The sequence below is a fragment of the Hyla sarda genome, chromosome 5 (assembly GCF_029499605.1).
Source record: "Hyla sarda isolate aHylSar1 chromosome 5, aHylSar1.hap1, whole genome shotgun sequence".
In the NCBI taxonomy this organism is placed as follows: domain Eukaryota; kingdom Metazoa; phylum Chordata; class Amphibia; order Anura; family Hylidae; genus Hyla; species Hyla sarda.
This window is the reverse complement of record NC_079193.1, coordinates 264,239,183-264,262,755: the sequence shown is the minus strand read 5'-3', so window position 1 is coordinate 264,262,755 and position 23,573 is coordinate 264,239,183. Positions and strand designations below refer to the sequence as shown.

General features: G+C 43.6%; 1 protein-coding gene across 2 annotated transcripts in view; it reads left to right on the top strand.

Annotated features, from left to right (window-relative positions):
- SMCHD1 (structural maintenance of chromosomes flexible hinge domain containing 1) overlaps positions 1-23,573 on the top strand; it is a 449,735-nt gene that overhangs the window by 361,621 nt on the left and 64,541 nt on the right. For both annotated transcript variants that reach the window (XM_056521656.1, XM_056521657.1), the window contains exons 42-44: positions 20,275-20,465; positions 21,441-21,550; positions 23,486-23,556. In XM_056521656.1, the coding sequence (XP_056377631.1) occupies positions 20,275-20,465; positions 21,441-21,550; positions 23,486-23,556 (372 nt within the window). The remainder of the gene's footprint in view (positions 1-20,274; positions 20,466-21,440; positions 21,551-23,485; positions 23,557-23,573) is intronic.

The following is a 23,573-nucleotide window of genomic DNA, read 5'->3' as shown; positions in this document are numbered from 1 at the left end:
AATAATAAAAACCCCGGCAAGTGACCACAATTTTGAAACTACACCCCTCAAGGAAGGTAACAAGGGGTACAGTGAGTGTTTAAACTTGACAGGTTTTTTGAACAGTGGGCCGTAAAATGAAAAATTTGATTTTTTACACTAAAGTGCTGGGGTTACCCAATTTTTTACATTTTCACAAGGGGTAATTGAAGAAATTGGGTTACAAATTTTGGAGGGCTTTTTCTCCTGACTATGGAAACACATCCACATATTGGGTATTGTGTTGGGCGGGCGCACAACAAGGCTCAGAAGTCATAGAGGTCTTTTTGCGTTTGAGGCGTATGGCATATCAGTAGCTGACGGTTACATACATTCAGAGGAAAATACAAAATTGAAACACCCACATGTGACACAATTACAGAAACCTATGCTCTGCTTCATCTTTCTGGGAACAACTTACACGTGACTCTGAATTGTCGCCTGGAAATACGACACAGAGCTCATGAGCGAGAACTCTTCGCATTTGAGGCCGATGTTTGTTACGGACCTAACAGTTGCATACATTCATAGGAAAATACATGAAAGGAACACCCACATGTGAGCTTTTTACAAACAGTACACCCCCTAGGGAAGGTGTATAGGGGTGAAGTGGAGATTTGGAACAGATGGGTGTTCCCTAAATTTATTTTCCAGGAATGGATGAAGTGTACTATGGGGGGGGGGGGGGGGGAATGAAAATTGCAATTTTAATACTGATATGCCATTTGCCAGAATGAGGACCCAGAGTATAGCCGAAAGTAAAAATGATGCCCGCCCCAAACCCTATGCTCTGAATAATCATTCTGGGAATTTGATGTGTGTGGCCGTCCCTATTCTGTTACCTCAAATGTGCACCCCGCTCAGGTGGGGAGAGAGAGCTGCGCATTTGAGGCAGCTGCAAACCCCCAAAGCTGTTGACTCTGTGTCCTATGACTTTATCAGGGGTATTGGGATATAGGTTTTTGGGGGGTTTTTTTGGGTCGGGGGGTGTTTGGTTTTAAAATTTGGAGGACTATGTACTCTGGAGTATAATTCAGGGGAATTAGTGCTCCATGAAAGTGTTATACTCCCTGAAGCAGTTTTTAATGCAGAGGCCTGGACGATCAGGGTAAGTGTCACACTGAGTGCTGGTGTCCTTCCGAATCCCCCTCCTGTGACACCCTCTGCATTTTTTCGTGGGATCATCCCTTCTTTTCAGTGTGGGGGACCTCACCTGGAAAGTGTTGGCCGGGATGTATCAGGGCACTAAAGTTCCACAGGTGCACTGACCCGCTCCTTGGCGGTCACCAAAGATGAGGGCCTTTAGAACTACCTCTTGAAACTGCAGGAATGTCCCTGTGTTGCCAGCGTACTGGGACAGTACAAAGAGTTGTACATGGCAACCTGTACCATGTAGACCGCAATTTCTTTGTACCATACCCATGTTTTCTGCATGGCATCATATGGCTTGAGGACTTGATCAGAAAGATCAACTCCCCCATATACCGATTGTAGTCCAGAATACAATCGGGCTTTAGGACCGGTCCCGCGGTACCTCGGACAGGGGTGCTGCCGTTCCCATGAATTGTGGTGAGCATAAGGACATCCCTATTGTCCTTATACCTGACCAGCAACAGGTTTTCATGGGAAAAGGCATGGGAATCACTGCGGGGGATAGGAGCGTGTAAGGGATGGGGCGGAAGGCCTCTTTGATTCTTCTGGACTGTCCCACAAGCGACTGTGGATCTGGCGGCAAGGGATGTGAAGAGAGGGATACTAGTACAAAAGTTATCCATGTAAAGGTGGTAACCTTTATCTAGCAATGGGTGCAAAAGGCCCCAAACGATTTTCCCAGTAACACCCAGAGTGGGGGACATTCTGGGGGTTGGAAACGGGAATCTCGTCCCTCATATACTATAAACGTGTACCCTGAGGTACTCTCACAACGTTTATACATCTTCACGCCATACCGCGCTCGCTTGGTAGGGAAGTATTGCCGGAAGCTGAGTCTCCCCTTAAAGCTGATGAGAGACTCATTAATAGCGACCTCCCTGGGACATAGGCCTCCCAAAATTTGGCACCGAAATGGTTGATGACTGGCCTGATTTTATACAGGCGGTCATACGCGGGATCACTTCGGGGGGGGACATGCCGCATTATCAGCATAATGCAAACATTTCCGAATGGCCTCGAACCGGGACGTGTCATGGCCATACCGTAAAGTGGGGTCTGGTAAAGGACGTCCCCACTCCAGTATTGACGGACACTGTTTTTTTTTTACTAGACCCATATGCAGCACGAGGCCCCAAAAGATCCTCATTTCGGCTGCATTGACAGCGTACCATCCATTGGGTCTAGGTAAAAATGAGCCCGGGTTTTCGGCGACCAACTGTTGAGCGTACGGGTTCGTCTGGTCAACCATCAGATTGACAAAGTAGTCACTGGAAAAAAAAACTGAAATAGTCTATTTCAGTGAACCCGACAATGTCAATCTTGATTTCAACAAACTCAGGAATCATGGGCTCGTGGTCCGCTGGCTGAGTCCAGATAAGTTCGCTGGTACGGGGCACCAGTGAACTTGGCTGGGGGGCTTGACTAGTATATGCGCCAGGGGGACCCATACTAGCATTGTGCACAGGGTCAGGAGCAGAGGAGGTTTTCTGCCTCGCTTGGCGGTGTCTCTGCCGCCTTGGTGGCTCATCATCAGAAGATGATGATGAGGACGAGGAAATAAGGAAGGTGGGGTCTTCCTCATCCTCTGAGACGCTGTCAGAGTCGGAGGAAAGTATGGCTTATGCCTCCTCTTCCGAAAGCGCCCTGCGGGCCATTTCCTTACTCTAATGGGGGGGTGAAATGTATAAATGTGGGGGGGAAACATTTGTGTGGTGTGATGTTATAATACCTCCCTAACCCGCCCTAACCTAACTAACCTGCCCTAAGAACAGAAATATAAAAATATAAAATTAAACTAAACTAAAAGAGAAAGAAACTTAAAAAAAAAAAAAAAGACTTCTAGCCCAAAAAACCCTGCACAAAAAAAAAATAATTTACCTAATCAGTGGTGTGCGCACTGATTAGCGCTTAGTGGCAGCAGGGGGCGCAGAAGTCAGTGGGGGGTCCTGACACTCAGCCCAGAACAGTGGCTGGTGGCAAGTACACAGACACCCACACAAAATACCCGAAAAAATTTAATAATGTTTTACCCCGAAAAAATGCACCCGCCTGAACCCAAAAAAAAAAAGCTGATCAGTTATAAATCATTGACAGCGGTGGGGCAGGCCGCACACACAGGTATGGTCCATCTACACAGTACAGGCCTGCTACTGGTTGCACGGACTGCCTATAGGTGCAAAAAATTTAAAAAGCCGCTTTAACCCGAAAAAGCGCCCGCACCACAAAAAAAAATGCTGATCAATACTATGGGACTGATTAGCAGCGGGTGGGCTTTTGCTAACTGTGGCGGACCGCTCTTTTATAGCTAAGAGGGCCCGGCCACACGTTTAGGAAAAAAGTCTGCGCCCCCCAAAAGAATGCTGGGGGCAGACCGCAGCGACCCTGTAGGGCCGGGGTCACGCAGCTAAAGGTGCTACAGACCCACGGACACCTACAGACTGTCCCTACCTAATCTACTGCTTTCCCTGACTGCTTTCTGTGCCAAGGGGCCACAGAAAGGGGGCAAGGGGGAGAGATGGCAGCACGGGTCTCCATCCTGCACAACATATCTCTGTAAAATGGTGGGTAGAACAGTGCTGCCCCTCAGTACAGTATATTACACCACCGATCATCATCATTATCCGGGTCATCGGGTCACATGTGACCCAGAACCGCAGCAGACCGCCAGTTAGTATTTACCGGCGATTTTCAGCGATCGCCGATATGGGGGATCCTAAGGATCCCCCTCGGCACGCTGCCAGGATTCCTGCTGAATGATTTCAGCAGGCATCCGGCTCCGATCCCTGCCCGGCGAGCGGCGGGGAACGGAATTGCAGCAAATCCCCGGTCTGAATTGACCGGCGATTTGCTGCGATCGCCGATATGGGGGGACCTCAGGACCCCCCTGGGCGATATGCCGGGATGCCTGCTGAACGATATTAGCAGGCATCCCGTTCCCTGCCCGGCGAGCGGCAGGGGCCGGAAGAACGCCTATGGGGGGACCTCAGGACCCCCCTGGGCGATATGCCGGGATGCCTGCTGAACGATATCAGCAGGCATCCCGGTCCCTGCCCGGCGAGTGGCAGGGGCCGGAAGAACGCAGGGCGTACCCATACGCCCTGAGTCCTTAAGGACTCGGAAACAGGGGCGTATGGATACAACCTGCGTCCTTAAGGGGTTAAAGGAGCATCACATGCTTGAAACAGTCTTATTTTTCCACAATTTTGAATGTGTGCCAATAATTTTGTCCAGCCCATTTTTGGAGTTTGGTGTGACATTATGTCCAATTTGCTTTTTTTCCTCCCTTTTTTGATTTAGTTCCAGTACACACAAAGGGAATAAACATGTGTATAGCAAAACATGCGTTACTGCAATCCTTTTCTGTGAGAAATACTTCATTTTTTTCTTGAAAGAGTTCAGGGGTGCCAACACTTACGGCCGTGACTGTATGCTTGTGAAACTTTGGTGACCGCCAATATGGCTGTTGCTAGCTGTCACCCAGCTTCCCTGCACACAGATATGTGAGCTGAGCACTTGTTTTAACCCCTTAAGGATTCGGTCCATTTGGGCCTTAAGGAGAATTTTATTTTTACGTTTTCGTTATTTCCTCCTCGCTTTCAAAAAATCATAACTCTTTTATATTTTCATCCACAGACTAGTATGCGGACTTGTTTTTTGTGCGACCAGTTGTCGGTTGTAGTGACATGACTCATTTTACCATAAAATGTATGGCACAACCAAAAAAAATACTATTTGTGTGGGGAAATTAAAAAGAATACTGACCAAATTGCCAATTTTGGAAGGTTTCGTTTTCTCGCAGTACAATTTACGGTAAAAATGACATATTCTTTGGGTCAACACAATTAAAATGATACCCATGATAACATACTTTTCCATTACTGTTGCGCTTAAAAAAAAAAATCGCAAACTTTTTAACCAAATTAGTACGTTTAAAATCCCCCTATTTTTAAGACCTTTTTCATTTTTCCGTATAAGCGGCAGTATGAGGGCTCATGTTTTGCGCTGTGATCTGTACCTTTTATTGATACCACAGGGATGTGGAATTCCTATTGCCCGACGCCCGGGACAAGCAGTTTCGGGCACCGGGCAGGTGAATTTTTCCGGCCCTTAGCACGGCTTCGGGCAAGCAGGTCCGGACCTGACAAGCGCTGCGGAACTCTGCAGTCTGTATGGAGCGGGCTCCCGACTCGTGCCCGCTCCATACTCTGCAGCCCCCGGCTGTGGAAACTTGCGTCCTCTGAAGGCAGAGCAGGGGGAGATGAGAAGCTGTGTACGTCCTATCTCCCCTGCTCTGCCTTCTTTCTGCAATGCAGACCTGTGGGGGAGATGAGTGGGGCGCGGCTTTTTGCTCCCCGTGCAGACCTACGTCCTCTGCCTTCGCTCTCCCCAGCACTAGCTTCGGAGAGCTGAGGGGAGGAGCGGTCGCACGTCTGAACGGGGCGCAAGTTTCACACCGCCGATAATAGCCCGGCATGCAGCTCTCAGAGGGTTGTATGGAGCGGGCTCCGGACTCCTGCCTGCTCCATACTCTGCAGCCCCCGGCTGTTCTCAGTAGCCGGGGGACGCCGCTAATAGCCAGCATGAGGCGATCACCGCAGCTGGCTATTAACCCTTTTGATCGCCACTGTCAAAGCTGACAGCGGCGTCTAAAGGGACATGTGAATGCTCCCTGGTGGGCTAGTGGGGAACTCTATTCATCTGTATGAGGAATCTAATGATTCCTCCTATAAGTCTAATAAAGTGTATAAAAAAAAAAAGTTTTAATAAAAGTAAAAAAAAAAAAAAAAAAAAAAACACATTAACCCCTTTCATGTTAAAAGTTCAAATGACCCCCTTTTGCTATATAAAAACATGCAAACATAATAAAAATAAACATATGTGGTATCACTTAGTGCGTAATTGTACGACCTATTAAAATATAACCTTATATATCCCGTACGGTAAATGTAAAAAAAAAAAATTAACACAGAATTGCAATTTTGATAATATCCCCAGAAAAAAAGTTAAAAAGCTATTAAAAAGTCAGATCAATACCAAAATGGCACCGATACAAAAAACTGATTATGGCGCAAAAAATTAGCCCTCCTACAGCCTGGTATGCAAAAAAATTTGTTAAAGGGGTCAAAAATTTCAATAAAAAAAATTCAAAAGTTCTGAATTTTTTTTAAATTAGTAAAACATGACATAAATTATATACAATCTGGTACTGCTGTAATCAGGCGGCCTAAAGTATGAAACGAACATGTTATCTCAACCACAAGGTGAATGGCGTAGAAAAGAAAACCACCAAATCTGCAAAATTATCTTTTACTATTTCAATTTCACTTCACCTAAAATATATATATATATATATATATATTTTTTATATATATATAAAAAATATATAATTTATTTTTTTTTTGGGTCCAGAAAATATGTTATGGAACAATTAAAAGGTATCATTATAGTAGGTAGTTATGGCTATTCTAGGGCGAGGAGGAAAAAATTAAGAGCGTAAAAGTGAAAATTTGCCCGGACAAGTGGATCGTCATGAGGGACAAGTAGATTTTGCACTTTTTTGTCCCGTGGACAAGTAGTTTTTTTATAAAATTTCCACACCCCTGTACCATAACTGCTTATATAAAACTTTTAATACATTTTTTTATAAAAAAAATGTTGGCATAAAATCTTTTTTTTTTAAAAAGCATCTATTTTGGACTTTATTTATTTATTTTTAACATTTACGCCGTTCACTGTACGGTATCATTAACATTTTATTGTAATAGTTCGGATATTTACGCATGCCGTGATACCAAAAAAAGTGAATAAAGATCATTTAACTCATCCCCTATTAAAAGTTTGAATCACCCCCCTTTTCCAATAAAAAAAAACAGTGTGAATAAAAATAAACATATATGGTATCACCGTGTGCGGAAATGTCAGAATTATAAAAATATATCATTAATTAACCCCTTAAGGACTCAGCCCATTTTGGCCTTAAGGACTCAGACAATTTAATTTTTACGTTTTCATTTTTTCCTCCTCGCCTTCTAAAAATCATAACTCTTTTATATTTTCATCCACAGACTAGTATGAGGGCTTGTTTTTTGCGCGACCAGTTGTCCTTTGTAATGACATCACTCATTATATCATAAAATGTACGGCGCAACTAAAAAACACTATTTTTGTGGGGAAATTAAAACGAAAAACGCAATTTTGCTAATTTTGGAAGGTTTTGTTGCCGTACAATTTATGGTAAAAATGACATGTGTTCTTTATTCTGAGGGTCAATACGATTAAAATGATACCCATTATTATATACTTTTATATTATTGTTGCGCTTAAAAAAAATCAAACTTTTTAACCAAATTAGTACGTTTATAATCCCTTTATTTTGATGACCTCTAACTTTTTTATTTTTCCGTATAAGTGGCGGTATGGGGGCTAATTTTTTGCGCCATGATCTGTACTTTTTTTTGATTCCACATTTGCATCTAAAAAACTTTTAATACATTTTTTATAATTTTTTTTTTATAAAATGTATTAAAAAAGTAGGAATTTTGGACTTTTTTTTTTTTTCGTTCACGCCGTTCACCGTACGGGATCATTAACATTTTATTTTAATAGTTCGGACATTTACGCACGCGGCAATACCAAATATGTTTTTAAAAAATGTTTTTTACGCTTTTTGGGGGTAAAATAGGAAAAAACGGACGTTTTACTTTTTATTGGGGGAGGGGATTTTTCACTTTTTTTTTTACTTTTACATTTTTTAAATTTTTTTTTACACTTGAATAGTCCCCATAGGGGACTATTCATAGCAATACCATGATTGCTAATACTGATCTGTTCTATGTATAGGACATAGAACAGATCAGTGTTATCGATCATCTTCTGCTCTGGTCTGCTCGATCACAGACCAGAGCAGGAGACGCCGGGAGCCGGACGGAGGAAGGAGAGGGGACCTCCGTCCGGCGTTATGAATGATCGGATCCCCGCAGCAGCGCTGAGGGCGATCCGATCGTTCATTTAAATCGCGAACTGACGCAGATGCCTGGATCTGTATTGATCTCGGCACCTGAGGGGTTAATGGCGGACGCCCGCGAGATCGCGGGCGTCGGCCATTGCCGGCGGATCCCTGGCTGCGATCAGCAGCCGGGATCAGCCGCGCATGACACGGGCATCGCTCCTATGCCCGCGGTTATGCACAGGACGTAAATGTACGTCCTGGTGCGTTAAGTACCACCTCACCAGGACGTACATTTACGTCCTGCGTCCTTAAGGGGTTAAACCGCTCGGTCAATGGCGTGCGCGCAAAAAAATTCCAAAGTCCAAAATAGTGCATTTTTGGTCACTTTTTATATCATTTAAAAATGAATAAAAAGCGATCAATAAGTCCTATCAATGCAAAAATGGTACCGTTAAAAACTTCAGATCACGGCGCAAAAAATGAGCCCTCATACTGCCCCATACATGGAAAAATAAAAAGTTATAGGGGTCAGAAGATGACAATTTTAAACGTATTAATTTTCCTGCTTGTAGTTATTTTTTCCAGAAGTTCGACAAGATCAAACCTATATAAGTAGGGTATCATTTTAATCGTATGGACCTACAGAATAAAGATAAGGTGTCATTTTTACCGAAACGGAAGCCCCCTAAAGTTACAAAACGGCGTTTTTTTTTTCAATTTTGTCGCACAATGATTTTTTTTTTTCCGTTTCACCGTAGATTTTTTGGCAAAATTACTGACATTACAAAGTAGAATTTGTGGCGCAAAAAATAAGCCATCATATGGATTTTTAGGTGCAAAATTGAGAGTTATGATTTTTTAAAGGCAAGGAGCAAAAACGAAAATGCAAAAACGGAAAAAACCCCGATCCTTAACCCCTTCAGGACCAAGCCCATTTTGGCCTTAAGGACCGGAGCGTTTTTTGCACATCTGACCACTGTCACTTTAAACATTAATAACTCTGGAATGCTTTTAGTTATCATTCTGATTCTGAGATTGTTTTTTCGTGACATATTCTACTTTAACATAGTGGTAAAATTTTGTGGTAACTTGCATCCTTTCTTGGTGAAAAATCCCAAAATTTCATGAAAAAATTTAAAATTTTGCATTTTTCAAACTTTGAAGCTCTCTGCTTGTAAGGAAAATGGATATTCCATTTTTTTTTTTTATTATTCACATATACAATATGTCTACTTTATGTCTGCATCATAAAATTTATGAGTTTTTACTTTTGGAAGACACCAGAGGGCTTCAAAGTTCAGCAGCAATTTTCCAATTTTTCACAAAATTTTCAAACTCGCTATTTTTCAGACACCAGTTCAGGTTTGAAGTGGATTTGAAGGGTCTTCATATTAGAAATACCCCATGAAAGACCCCATTATAAAAACTACACCCCCCAAAGTATTCAAAATGACATTCAGTCAGTGTTTTAACCCTTTAGGTGTTTCACAGGAATAGCAGCAATCTGAAGGAGAAAATTCAAAATCTTCATTTTTTACACTCGTATGTTCTTGTAGACCCAATTTTTGAATTTTTGCAAGAGGTAAAAGGAGAAAATTTTTACTTGTATTTGTAGCCCAATTTCTCTTGAGTAAGCACATACCTCATATGTCTATGTTAATTGTTCGGCGGGCGCAGTAGAGGGCTCAGAAGCGAAGGAGCGACAAGGGGATTTTGGAGAGAACATTTTTCTGAAATGGTTTTTGGGGGGCATGTCACCTTTAGGAAGCCCCTAGGGTGTCAAACCAGCAAAAAAATAACACATGGCATACCATTTTGGAAACTAGACCCCTTGGGGAACATAACAAGGGGTAAAGTGAACCTTAATACCCCACAGGGGTTTCATGACTTTTGCAAATGTAAAAAAAAAAGTAAAATTTTTTACCTAAAATGCTTGTTTTCCCAAAAATTTTACATTTTTGAAAAGGGTAATAGCAGAAAATGCCCCCCAAAATTTGAAGCCCAATTTCTCCCGATTCAGAAAACACCCCATATGGGGGTAAAAAGTGCTCTGCTGGCGCACTACAGGTCTCAGAAGAGAAGGAGTCACATTTGGCTTTTTGGAAGCAAATTTTGCTTTGGGGGCATGCCGCATTTAGGAAGCCCCTATGGTGCCAGGACAGCAAAAAAGAACATATGGCATACCATTTTGGAAACTAGACCCCTTGGGGAACATAACAAGGGGTAAAGTGAACCTTAATACCCCACAGGGGTTTCATGACTTTTGCAAATGTAAAAAAAAAGTAAAATTTTTTACCTAAAATGCTTGTTTGCCCAAAAATTTTACATTTTTGAAAAGGGTAATAGCAGAAAATGCCCCCTAACATTTGAAGCCCAATTTCTCCCGATTCAGAAAACACCCCATATGGGGGTAAAAAGTGCTCTGCTGGCGCACTACAGGTCTCAGAAGAGAAGGAGTCACATTTGGCTTTTTGGAAGCAAATTTTGCTCTGGGGGCATGCCACATTTAGGAAGCCCCTATGGTGCCAGGACAGCAAAAAAAAAACATATGGCATACCATTTTGGAAACTAGACCCCTTGGGGAACATAACAAGGGGTAAAGTGAACCTTAATACCCCACAGGGGTTTCATGACTTTTGCAAATGTAAAAAAAAAGTAAAATTTTTTACCTAAAATGCTTGTTTGCCCAAAAATTTTACATTTTTGAAAAGGGTAATAGCAGAAAATGCCCCCCAACATTTGAAGCCCAATTTCTCCCGATTCAGAAAACACCCCATATGGGGGTAAAAAGTGCTCTGCTGGCGCACTACAGGTCTCAGAAGAGAAGGAGTCACATTTGGCTTTTTGGAAGCAAATTTTGCTCTGGGGGCATGCCGCATTTAGGAAGCCCCTATGGTGCCAGGACAGCAAAAAAATAACACATGGCATACCATTTTGGAAACTAGACTCCTTGGGGAACATAACAAGGGGTAAAGTGAACCTTAATACCCCACAGGGGTTTCATGACTTTTGCAAATGTAAAAAAAAAGTAAAATTTTTTACCTAAAATGCTTGTTTTCCCAAAAATTTTACATTTTTGAAAAGGGTAATAGCAGAAAATGCCCCCCAAAATTTGAAGCCCAATTTCTCCCGATTCAGAAAACACCCCATATGGGGGTAAAAAGTGCTCTGTTGGCGCACTACATGTCTCAGAAGAGAAGGAGTCACATTTTGGCTTTTTGGAAGCAAATTTTGCTCTGGGGGCATGCCTCATTTAGGAAGCCCCTTTGGTGCCAGGACAGCAGAAAAAAAACCACATGGCATTACATTTTGGAAACTAGACCCCTCGGGGAACGTAACAGTGTTACAGTGAGTTCTTACACCTCACAGGTTTTTTGAAAAGTGGGCCTAAATTGAAAAATTTGATTTTTTTACACTAAAATGCTGGGGTTACCCAATTTTTAACATTTTCACAAGGGGTAATATGAGGAATTGGGTTACAAATTTTGGAGGGCTTTTTCCCCTGACTATAAAAATCCATCCACATATGGGGTAACGTGCTGGGCGGGCGCACAACAAGGCTCAGAAGTCATAGAGGTCACTTTGTATTTGTGGCCTATGGCATATCAGTAGCTGACGGTTACATACATTCCGAGGAAAATACAAAAATGAAACACCCACATGTGACACCATTACAGAAAGTACCCACCCTGAGGAATGGGTATAGGGGTAAAGAGGACATTTCTAACGCACAGGGGTTTCCTAAATTTATTTTCCAGGAATGGATGAAGGGTAGCTTTTGAAAATTGCAATTTTCAACCTATGCTCTGCTTCATCTTTTTGGGAACAACTAACATGTGACTCTGAATTGTCGCCTGGAAATACGACAGAGTTCAGCGAGAACTCTTCGCATTTGAGGCGGATGTTTGTTACGGACCTAACAGTTACATACATTCAGAGGAAAATACAAGAAAGGAACACCCATATGTGAGATTATTACAAACAGTACACCCCCTAGGGAAGGTGTATAGGGTGAAGTGGAGATTTGGAACAGATGGGTGTTCACTTCATTTATTTTCCAGGAATGGATGAAGTGTACTATGGGGGAAGAAAATTGCAATTTTAGAACTGATATGCCAATTATTTTCCCAGAATGATGACCCAGAGTACAGCCAAAAGTAAAAAGGATGCCCGCCCCAAACCCTATACTCTGAATCATCATTCTGGGAAGGGGATGTGTGGGGCCGTCCCTATTCTGTTACCTCAAATGCGCAACCCGCTCAGGTGGGGATAGAGAGCGTTGCGCATTTGAGGCAACTGCAAACCTCCAATGCTGTTGACTCTGTGTCCCATGACCCATTTTTTAGGGGGAAGAAAAAAAAAAGATATTGGGGGTATTGAGAAAAAGGTTTTTTTTTTTTTGGGGGGGGGGGGGGGGGGGGGTTTGGTATAAAATTTGGAAGACAGTGTACCCTGGACTGGTACATTGGAGTCGAATTGTGGGTAATTAAAATTAGGGCAAATGACGGAAAATTTAGTACTCCATGGAAGTGTGATACTCCCTGAAGCAGCCTATGCAGAGGCCCGGATGATCGGGGCAAGTGTCGCATTGAGTGGTGGTGTCCTTCCGAATCCCCCTCTTGCGACACACTCTGCATTTCTTCTGAGATCGTCCCTTCTTTCCAGTGTGGGGGATCACACATGGAAAGTGTTGGCCGGGGACGATCCGGGGACCTGAAGTTACAGAGGTGCTCTGACCCGCTCTTTGGCGGTCACCATAGATGAGGGCCTTTAGAACTTCCTCTTGGAACTCCAGGTATGTCCCTGTGTTGCCAGCGTTCTTGTACAGTACAAAAGAGTTGTACATGGCAACCTGTACCATGTAGACCGCAACTTTTTTGTACCATATCTTTGTTTTCCGCATGGCATTATATGGCTTGAGGACTTGATCAGAAAGATCAACTCCCCCCATATACCGATTGTAGTCCAGAATACAATCGGGCTTGAGGACCGGTCCCACGGTACCTCGCACAGGGATAGGGGTGCTGCCATTCCCATGAATTGTGGTGAGCATAAGGACATCCCTCTTGTCCTTATACCGGACCAACAACAGGTTATCATGGGTGAGGGCACGGGACTCACCCCGGGGGATAGGAGTCTGCAGGGGATAGGAAGGAAGGCCTCTTTGATTCTTCCGGACTGTCCCACAAGCGAGCGTGGATCTGGCGGCGAGGGATGTGAAGAGAGGGATACTAGTATAAAAGTTATCCACGTAAAGGTGGTAACCTTTATCTAGCAATGGGTGCAAAAGGCCCCAAACGATTTTCCCGCTAACACCCAGAGTGGGGGAACAATCTGGGGGTTCAATGCAGGAATCTCGTCCCTCATACACCATAAACTTGCAAGTGTACCCGGAGGTACTCTCGCAAAGTTTATACATCTTCACGCCATACCGCGCTCGCTTGGTAGGGATGTATTGCCGGAAGCTGAGTCTCCCCTTAAAGCTGATGAGCGACTCATCAATAGCGACCTCCCTTCCAGGGACATAGGCCTCCCAAAATCTGGCCCCGAAGTGATTGATGACCGGCCTGATTTTATACAGGCGGTCATACGCGGGATCAGTTCGGGGGGGACATGCCGCATTATCAGCATAATGCAAACATCTCCGAATGGCCTCGAACCGGGAACGTGCCATGGCCATACTGTAGAGGGGTGTCTGGTAAAAGACGTCCCCACTCCAATATTGCCTGACACTGGGTTTTTTAACTAGACCCATATGCAGCGCAAGGCCCCAAAAGGTCCTCATTTCGGCTGCATCGACTGGAGTCCAGCCACCGGGTCTAGCTAAAAGTGAGCCCGGGTTAGCGGCGACGAACTGTTGGGCATACAGATTCGTCTGTGTAACCATTAGATTAACAAAGTCGTCACTGAAAAAATGACCGAAAAAGTCCTTTTCAGTGAACCCGGCGATGTTAATCTTGATTCCTGAGTCGCCAACAAACTCAGGAATCACGGGCTCGTGGTCCGCTGGCTCAGCCCAGACAAGTTCTCCGGTACGAGGTACCAGTGACCTTGGCAGGGGGGCTTCACTAGTATGAGCGCCAGGGGGACTCATACTAGCATGGGGCACAGGGTCAAGGGCAGAGGAGGTTTGTGGCACCGCACGGCGGCGTCTCCGCCGCCTTGGTGGCTCATCATCTGAACTAGATGATGAGGAGGACGATGAAATAAGGAAGGTGGGGTCTTCATCGTCCTCTGAGCCGCTCTCGGTGTCGGAGGCAATTATGGCATATGCCTCCTCCGCCGAAAACGCTCTGCGGGCCATTTCCCTACTCTAATGGGGATACGGGTATGTGTGTGTGTGGGGGGGGGAAACTTTATTGGCGTGTGTGCTGCGTGTGGTGTGGTGCGATACTACCTCCCTAACCCGCCCTAACCTAACCTAACTAAACTAACCCGCCCTAACAGAAAAAAATATAAAATAAAAAGGGGACTTTTAAAAAAAAAAGGGGGGGACTTCTAGCGCAAAAAAATAAGCGTTTATCTAATCAGTGGTGTGCGCACTGATTAGCGCTTGTGGCGGCAAGGGGCGCAAGTCAGAGGGGGGTCCGGCCACTCAGCCCAGAACAGTGGCTGGTGGCTTGTACTCAGACCCCCACACAAAAAACCCGAAAAATAAAATAAAAAAACGCTTAACCCCGGAAAAAATGCACCCGCCTGAACAAAAAAAAAAACGCTGATCAGTGATAAATCACCGACAGCGGTGGGACAGGCTGCACACACAGGTACGGTCCGTCCACACAGTACACGCCTGCTACTGGTGGCACGGACCGCCTATGGGTGCAAAAAAAATACGCGTTAACCGAAAAAAGTGCCTTTACCACAAAAAAAACGCTGATCAGTGATAAATCACTGACAGCGGTGAGGCACGCCACACACACAGGTAAGGTCTGGCCACACAGTACACGCCTGCTACTGGTGGCACGGACCGCCTATGGGTGCAAAAAAAGCGCTAGAAAACGCGTAAAAAAGCGCCGGCACCACAAAAAAAAACGCTGATCAGTACTACGGGACTGATCAGCGGCGGGTGAGCTTTAACAAACGGTGGTGGACCGCTCTTTTATAACTAAGAGGGTCCGCACACACGCTTAGGGAAAAAAGAAAAAAAAAAAGATCTGCGCCAAAAAAAAAAGGCTGGCGGCAGACCGCAGCGACCCAGCAGGGCCGGGGTCACGCAGCTAAAGGTGCTACGGACCCACGGACACCCACTGAGGTACGCCGAAAAAAGAAAAAAAAAGAAAACTTTTTTTTTTTAACCCTAACCTGTCCCTACCTAAATCTAAAGCTATCCCTGGGGATTTCTGTGCCAAGGGGCCACAGAAAGGGGGCAAGGGGCACTTTTTTTTTACTGAGGGGATGGTGGGCAGCACGGGGCTCCGTCCTGCACACCAGATCTCTGTGGAATGGTGGGCAGAACGGAGCAACGTGCTCCTACCCCCCACCATCCCCTCCCATTACACTGTGATTGGTGTGGCCACTTTGGCCACCCAATCACAACTGTACTGAGGGGGGTGGCCACAATGCCAGCCCCCAGTACAGTACGGATGGTGATTGGTGGTGTATACTACACCACCAGTCACCATCTATATCCGGGTAACAGGGTCACACGTGACCCTGAGGACCCGGAACCGCTGCAGAACGCCGGTTAGTAGTTACCGGCGTCCTGTAGCGATCGCCGGTATAGGAGGTCCTCCGGACCTCCTCCGGCACACTGCCGGGATGTCTGCTGATAGAAATCAGCAGACATCCGGCTCCGATCCCCGCCCGGTGAGCGGCGGGGAACGGAATCGCAGCGCATCGCTCATCTGAATTGATGAGCGATGTGCTGCGATCGCCGACATGGGGGGACATAATGACCCCCCTGGGCGATATGCCGGGATGCCTGCTGAACGATTTCAGCAGGCATCCGGCTCCGGCGCCCCTCCGGCTAGCGGTGGGGGCCGGATTTCCCACGGGCGTATGGATACGCCCTCGGTCCTTAAGGACTCGGAATGCAGGGCGTATCCATACGCCCTATGTCCTGAAGAGGTTAAGGGGTTAAAGAGGTATTCCAGGCCAAAACTTTTTTTATATATATCAACTGGCTCCGGAAAGTTAAACAGATGTGTAAATTACTTCTATTAAAAAATCTTAATCCTTCCAATAGTTATTCGCTTCTGAAGTTGAGTTGTTGTTTTCTATCTAACTGCTCTCTGATGACTCACGTCCCGGAAGCTGTGCAGTTCCTATGGGAATATTCTGCTATCATGCACAGCTCCCGGGACGTGACATCATCATTGAGCAGTTAGACAGAAAACTTCAGAAGCTAATAACTATTGGAAGGATTAAGATTTTTTAATACAAGTAATGTACAAATCTGTTTAACTTTCCGGAGCCAGTTGATATATATAAAAAAAGGTTTTGCCTGGAATACCCCTTTAATATAATTTGCTGACTGATTTGGGGTCTCTGACCTCATGTTATCATTTGCAGCTGAAGAACTTCAATAAAAATTTCAGTAAAAAAAAAATCACACACATGCATTTGTGGGACTTCCTTTCTTCTTTTTTTTTTTTCACTGGTGTTTTTTTTATAGGTAGGCTATGGTTAGTAGTAATTCTATTTATTACTTTACTAGTATTAGCCTATGTATGAAATTGATATGACTTCATTTGACTTTGTTACTACTTACTCACTGATGCATGGCATGTGAACAGCTACTACCAGTATTTTGTGTCAGGTGTTTTTCTTTTTTCCTAGTATTAGATTTTCGTTCAGTGTTTCCTTGTTGTGGACATACTTTTATGTGATTTTTATTCAGTGTGTTGTGAATTATTTACAATAGTCATTTTTTTATAAATATTTGTTAGTGGAGTTTTTTGGGGAGTATTTTTTTTAAAGTTGCAGCATCACAGCCACTTACCACAGTGATATAACACAGCAAGATAATAACACCAGTACTAGGCAAGATTTTATTTATAGGTTTAATCGCCCAGCACAACTACTAGTTGACCTGTCTGAGGCAGAGAATGTAGCTAGTAATTTGTGAAATTTTCGCTTCCTATATCTGAGTGTCATTGTTGTTTTCTTGGTTGTTTTATTTTGAGACACAGGAGACCATGGGTAATATGGCTGCTACCACTAGATGGTGCTGAGACTAAGTGAAAAAAAGGAAATGACTGCTTCTAAGCTGGATATACCCGTGTACTGGCTCTGAGCTAACAAGTTTTAGTTTAGTGTCAGTAGGATGCATACTCTGGAAGTTTTGCTTAGTTAGGCTTTCTCCCTTTTCTGTAAGGTCTTTGCATTGACCAGGGCACAGTGGGTTTCCTAGATTTACTTTACCTCACTCATGCGACCAGGGTACTGTACGTAATTAGGACTCATTGGGGGAGATTTATCACAACCTTTGCAGAGGGAAAAGTTAACCAGTTGCTCATAGCAACCAATCAGATTGCTTCTTTCATTTTGTAAAAGACCTCTGAAAAAAGAAAGTGCTCTGATTGGTTTCTATGGGAAACTGCTCCACTTTTCCTCTGCACAGGTTTTGATAAATTTCTCCCATTGTCCCTTGTTGTCTCCAGCCCAGAGCTTTACACTTTGCCAACAGTTTAGTTCAGGCTGTTTTATTTGCTACTGTTGACTGCAGGGGTGGACTGACAACATTCAGACCCCCCCCCCCCCCCCCCCCCGGACCAAAAGAAAGCAAGGGAACCCTCCAAGGCTCCACCGCTGGTCACACTTCTGCCACGCCCCTATTCCACCCAAATCCCACCCATATATATATATATATATATATATATATATATATATATATATATATATATATACACATACGTACATACATACATGTGTGAGAAACACTTTATCGTAGGTAAAATAATTTTACATGATCAAAAATACCACCACACAATAACTGAATAATACCGCCTTACTGTGCTGAATAAAACCACTATACACAGACTAGTATACTATACAGGATCTGTATACTATATAAGTGATTATATACAGGACCGTATAGCTGTAGATATCAGCTGTACACAGGATCTGTATACTATAAAAATGATTACAGTTACATCTAGAGACTCACAATTATGTCTTTTCTGATTGGCGCCGTCCTCCTTCCTTTTCTTCTCTGTCCGGATCAGACCGCCATGTCGATCTCTTAACATATGCAGGACAAACATGTTAGACTCTGCATTTTTAGAGTGCCCTCCCCTCCCTATAGGCCCCTAACTGTTATAATGTCCTCCTTGGTGTCCTGCATAGTAAAAGGGCAAGTTAGTAGGTAGCCACGTTAGTAGATCAGAAAGCCAGATATGTAGGTAGGTGACTAGCCAAGTAGGTAGCCAGTCATGTAGGTAGGTGGCTAGCTATGTAGTTAGGCAGCCATGTATGAAGGCCAGTTATGTACATAAATAGGTAGTTAGGTAGCCAGTAAATCCCCTTGATAGTAGGTACAGGCAGCAGCAGTCCCCCCCCCCCACAGTAGGTACAGGCAGCAGCAGTCCCCGTCCCCCCCGTCCCCCCACAGTAGGTACAGGCAGCAGCAGTCCCCCCCCCCCCCCCCACAGTAGGTACAGGCAGCAGCAGTCCCCCCCCCCCCCCCCACAGTAGGTAGGTACGGGCAGCAGCAGTCCCCCCCCAACGTTAGGTAGGTGTGGGCAGCAGCAGCCCCCCCCCCCACAGTAGGTAGGTATGGGCAGGCACGGGCAGTAGGTACAGGCAGCAGTGGTCCCCCACAGTAGGTAGGTACGGGCAGCAGTAGGTCCCCCACCGTAGGTAGGTACAGGCAGCAGCGGTCCCTCACAGTAGGTTGGTACGGACAGCAGTAGGTCCCCCACAGTAGGTAGGTACAGGCAGCAGTATGTCCCAGACAGTAGGTAGGTACAGGCAGCAGCGTGTCTCTCTTCCCCCCCTCTCAATGGGGAAAATATTGCTCACCTGAATGTTTCCCACGCAACGATCTCCTCCGCTACAGGGGCCCGCGTCTTCCATCCTCCACAGTGCAGGAGCCAATGAGTGACATCATCAGCGCTTGCACTGCGTGGGGGCGGAGGTCACGTCTCCTCTCTGTGTAGGCCGCAGATGCAGTTCACGCAGAGAGGAATCTTTCTGCTGTATGTGCGTGAGCCGTGCGTGAGTGTCCTGGATCCTCAATAGCTGCGGCAGTAGGCCATTTACCCGGCCAGGCCGTCAGTCCGCCCGATTGACAGAGTTCTCATATACACCTCCCTCCCCTCCCCATTCTCCCTAGTTGAGAAGATCCTCTGCTAAATTCTGTGAATCGTGCACAGGGGGCGGGGCGGGGCTTTGTCTGCTCAATTAACATATTCATTGTCTGTAACTCCACATCCTAGTGAAGGGGAGTTACAGACAATGAATATGTTAATTGAGCTTGTGAAGCCCCGCCCCATGTGTGCGATTCACTGAATTCAGCAGAGGATCTTTTGGGTCGCACATCTCAGGACCTACTGGACATATTTAAGTGACCCCTCATTGCTTAGTCTTCAGGAAAAAAACATGCAAACATAATTGATGGAGCTGTGCCCTGTCAGTCAGCATGCCTTCTCCAATCATTGATGCTGAGTTATACTGGTTGTTCCCCTGATTGCAACAGAGTCACTGATTCACAAAGCTACCCTCCAGAAGTGACATCAGCACCTCTTTTTCCGTGATCAAATTACTTACAGCATCACTGAATTTTTGTATGTGGAGGCTGTACAGTAGATATTGGCCCAGATTTATCAAACAGTGTGAGAGAAAAATAGATTTTTTTTCCCAGCAACCAATCTCAGCTCAGCTTTCTCTTTACCAGAGCTCGTTAGCTGAGCTGTGATTGGTTGCTGTGGGAAAATATCTCTATTTTTTCTCTCACGCAGTTTGATAAATCTGGGCCATTCTGTACTTGCTATCCTAGTCATGCTGTTCTCATTCTATAAATGTATTTTAGATGTTTATCTTGTGAATGGTTTAAGCTGTGTTCACACTAGCATCATCAGTACCAAAAAGGTTGATGGAAACCCATACAGTTTTACATCTTGGAATTACTTTGAATGCTCACTTAGTGTTCAGTTTACAAAATAGTTTACAGAAATATTGATGAAATAATTTTTGCTTATTGTACATTTGTTTAGATTGCTCATTTGGCATACATTGAAGATGAACAAGTCGCGGTTGTAATCTCATGGCACTTAGCTAGTGATATGGACTGTGTGGTGACACTGTCAACCCAGGCTGCACGTCAAATTTATGATGAGACAGCAGGCCGGCAACAAGTCCTACCTTTAGATTCAATTCATCGAAAAAGTCTGCCAAGCTGGGGAAGGTAAAATATTTCCTGAAATGTTTGTCCTCTTGCTACTAATGATTTTAAGTTTTCTCCCATGCCCTTAATGCAGTAAAGTCATATCCGAATACAGCTTACCCAGCCTATCTTCCTTTACTTTTGGAGAGAGTAAATGAAAGTGGTGCAGGACTTTGGACTGGGTTTTTGGGTATATTTCTTAATTTCCCCCTTTGCATTTCCCCCTTTGTGGCACACAAATATTTCCATTCATATAAATGTGTTGGCACTTGCATTAGGGAAGGATGATTGGCATCTCTCAAGCGGAAAACTTTTGAGTTGTCATGTAAATCTTAGATACATATCCCAACAGGCAGATATGTCTTTCTGTCAAATGTAATGCTATGTGCTTTATTATTTCTAGTACCCTTTCTTACTGTCAGCAAAGACAAGGACAGTTAACACATATTGTGAAACACAGGCCATAATGATGCACCTGTCACTTAAGGAGTTGTAAGTAAGCTCCATTCTGCAGAGCCACAGTCAGTTTTGTTTATTTGAATGTGGCCACTGTGCAGGACAAAATCATTGAAGGGTACACAGCCCTAATGCATCTCCTTTATTCTCATAATTAGTGGTAGTTCCAGAGGTCAGAACCAAATCAGTCATAAAGTGATGACCTATCCTAGCAATATACCACGTGTATGCCCCTTCATAAGTAGAGGTCTAAAGGTGGCTATACAGATTACATTGAATTGCTGGATGAACATCCATTGAAAGAGTGACCGTTTGCTGCATCATTGTTTCACAGATACAACCATACACTATTTAGTCCATGTTGGCTTTACATTTGTTTGGACAGGCCATACATGATCAATATGTGGAGAAATTGTAGAGAAATACACAACCTTCTGTTAATATTCTGAGAAATGTATTTTCTGAAAGATTGTTTGAGGACAAAAGTTGTAGTGGTAGTAATGCTTTGTACTATGTTAAATAATTATAATTTCTTTGAAGGCCTTTACCGCACTTGCGTAATGGAACAAGTTGTTTTGAAGCCGAGGGTAATCCAGTGTATGCTAGAGATCTCTTGGTTTTCCCAGAAAACAAAGAACAATGTGAAATAGGTAATATGTTGTTATAAATTTATGTTGATAATTAAAAATATTAATATGTTCACTAAGTGTGAGCATAGGTATTTTGTGGTCTGTTTTTGTCAGTGTATCACTTAGACTGTCCCCCACCATGACTACTTAACCAGGTCCCTGTGGCTTTTTTAAATTGTAGAGTTCCAGCACCCTATTACTTTTCCTGTTTTATCCAGTTTGGGCATCATAAAAGCAGTGACAGGTTCTCTTTAACCCCTTAAGGACACAGCCCATTTTGGCCTTAAGAACCAGGCCAATTTTATTTTTGCCTTTTCATTTTTTCCTCCTTGCCTTCTAAATATCATAACTTTTATATTTCCACAGACCCATGTGAGGGCTTGTTTTTTGCGTGAACAATTGTACTTTGTAATAGTATCACTCATGTTACCATAAAATGTACGGCAAACCCAAAATAATTATTATTTGTGTGAGGAAATTTAAGAGAACTGAAATTTTGCAAATTTGAGGGTTTCGTTTTTGCGCTATACACGTTATGCTAAAAATTACATGTTTTCTTTATTCTGTCAATCCAATTAAAATGATACCCATGATTACATTTATATTATTGTATTGCTTTTAAAAAAAAAAAAAAAAAGTTTCCACAAAATTTGTATGTTTAAAATGGCGCTATTTTGACCACCTGTACCTTTCTCATTTCTCATATATGAGCCTGTTTGAGGGCTAATTTTTTGCGCCGTTATCTGAAGTGTATTTTAATACCAATTTTTTGTATATCTGAGTATTTGATCACATTTTATAAAAAAAAATAAAAAAAATTGGGAATGTGATGTGACCAAAACACAGCAATTTTGGACTTTTTATTTATTTTATTTTTTTTAATGTTTATGCAGTTCACCGCACAGAATCATTAACATTATATTTTGTTAGTTTAGACATTTACGCACGCGGTAATGCCAAGTATGTTTATTTTTTTTTTTTTTTACTTTTTACACTTATGTCCCCATGGGGGATTATTTATTGCAATCATTTGATTGCTAATACTGATACTGTTCAGTGCTATGCATAGTCATAGCAGTGATCAGCGTTATGTGCGATCTTCTCTAGTCTGCTCGATGTTAGACCAGAGAAGAAGACCCCAGCAAAAAAACAAGCCCTCACATGGGTCTGTGGATGGAAATATTAAAGTTATGATATTTAGAAGGCAAGTATGAAAAGGCAAAAATTTTATTGGCCTGGTTCTTAAGGCCAAAATGGGCTGTGTCCTTAAGGGGTTAAAAATGTCTTATTTTCATCAGTAACAACATATAAAAAGGTTTTGGAACAGATGACAGTTCCCATTTACAAGGGGTTTTCCAAGATTTTTTTTACTTTGATGGCCTTTTACATAAGATAGGCCATCAATAGCTGATTGGAGGCGGTTGCCAACAGCTGGCACCCCAATCAAAGGCTCGGCACCCCATGAACTGAGCCATGCACCTTTTATGGAATAGAGGTGGCATTGGGTACCTGCAGCTTAGCCCTCAGTGAACATATCTAAAGATGGAGACTGAGGCAGAAACATATACAGAGATAATTCTATCTCACACCAATACTAAATTGAACACTTTTATCTGTTCAGTAATGCTCTATGATGTCCTCCATTCTCCTGCTTCTTAACATGCAGGATCTTCTTTATGTAAGCTGTGAATGGGGGAGACATCGTAGCAGCTAGTCTCCACCCACTACGAAGCTGAGCTCAGGGGAAAATTACTATTCGTGATGGTGCCTGTGGAGTTAAAAAAAAGGGTTGAAAACTTCAGGATAAGTAATATAAGGTCCAGATTTAGTCCTGCTACACAAGTACACATGTCTGATTTTTTTGGGGATAGTCACCTTCTATCCCAAACCTTTCTAGAAAAATTTTGTTTGACAAAGCTACACACTTTGCTATGGGTTTTGATTTTTCTTTTTCAGTTTTCGGCATGCTTTTAGGTGATACGATAATTCTGGATAATCTTGATGCAGCTAACAACTACAGAAAACAGGTAATGTACCAAGCTTT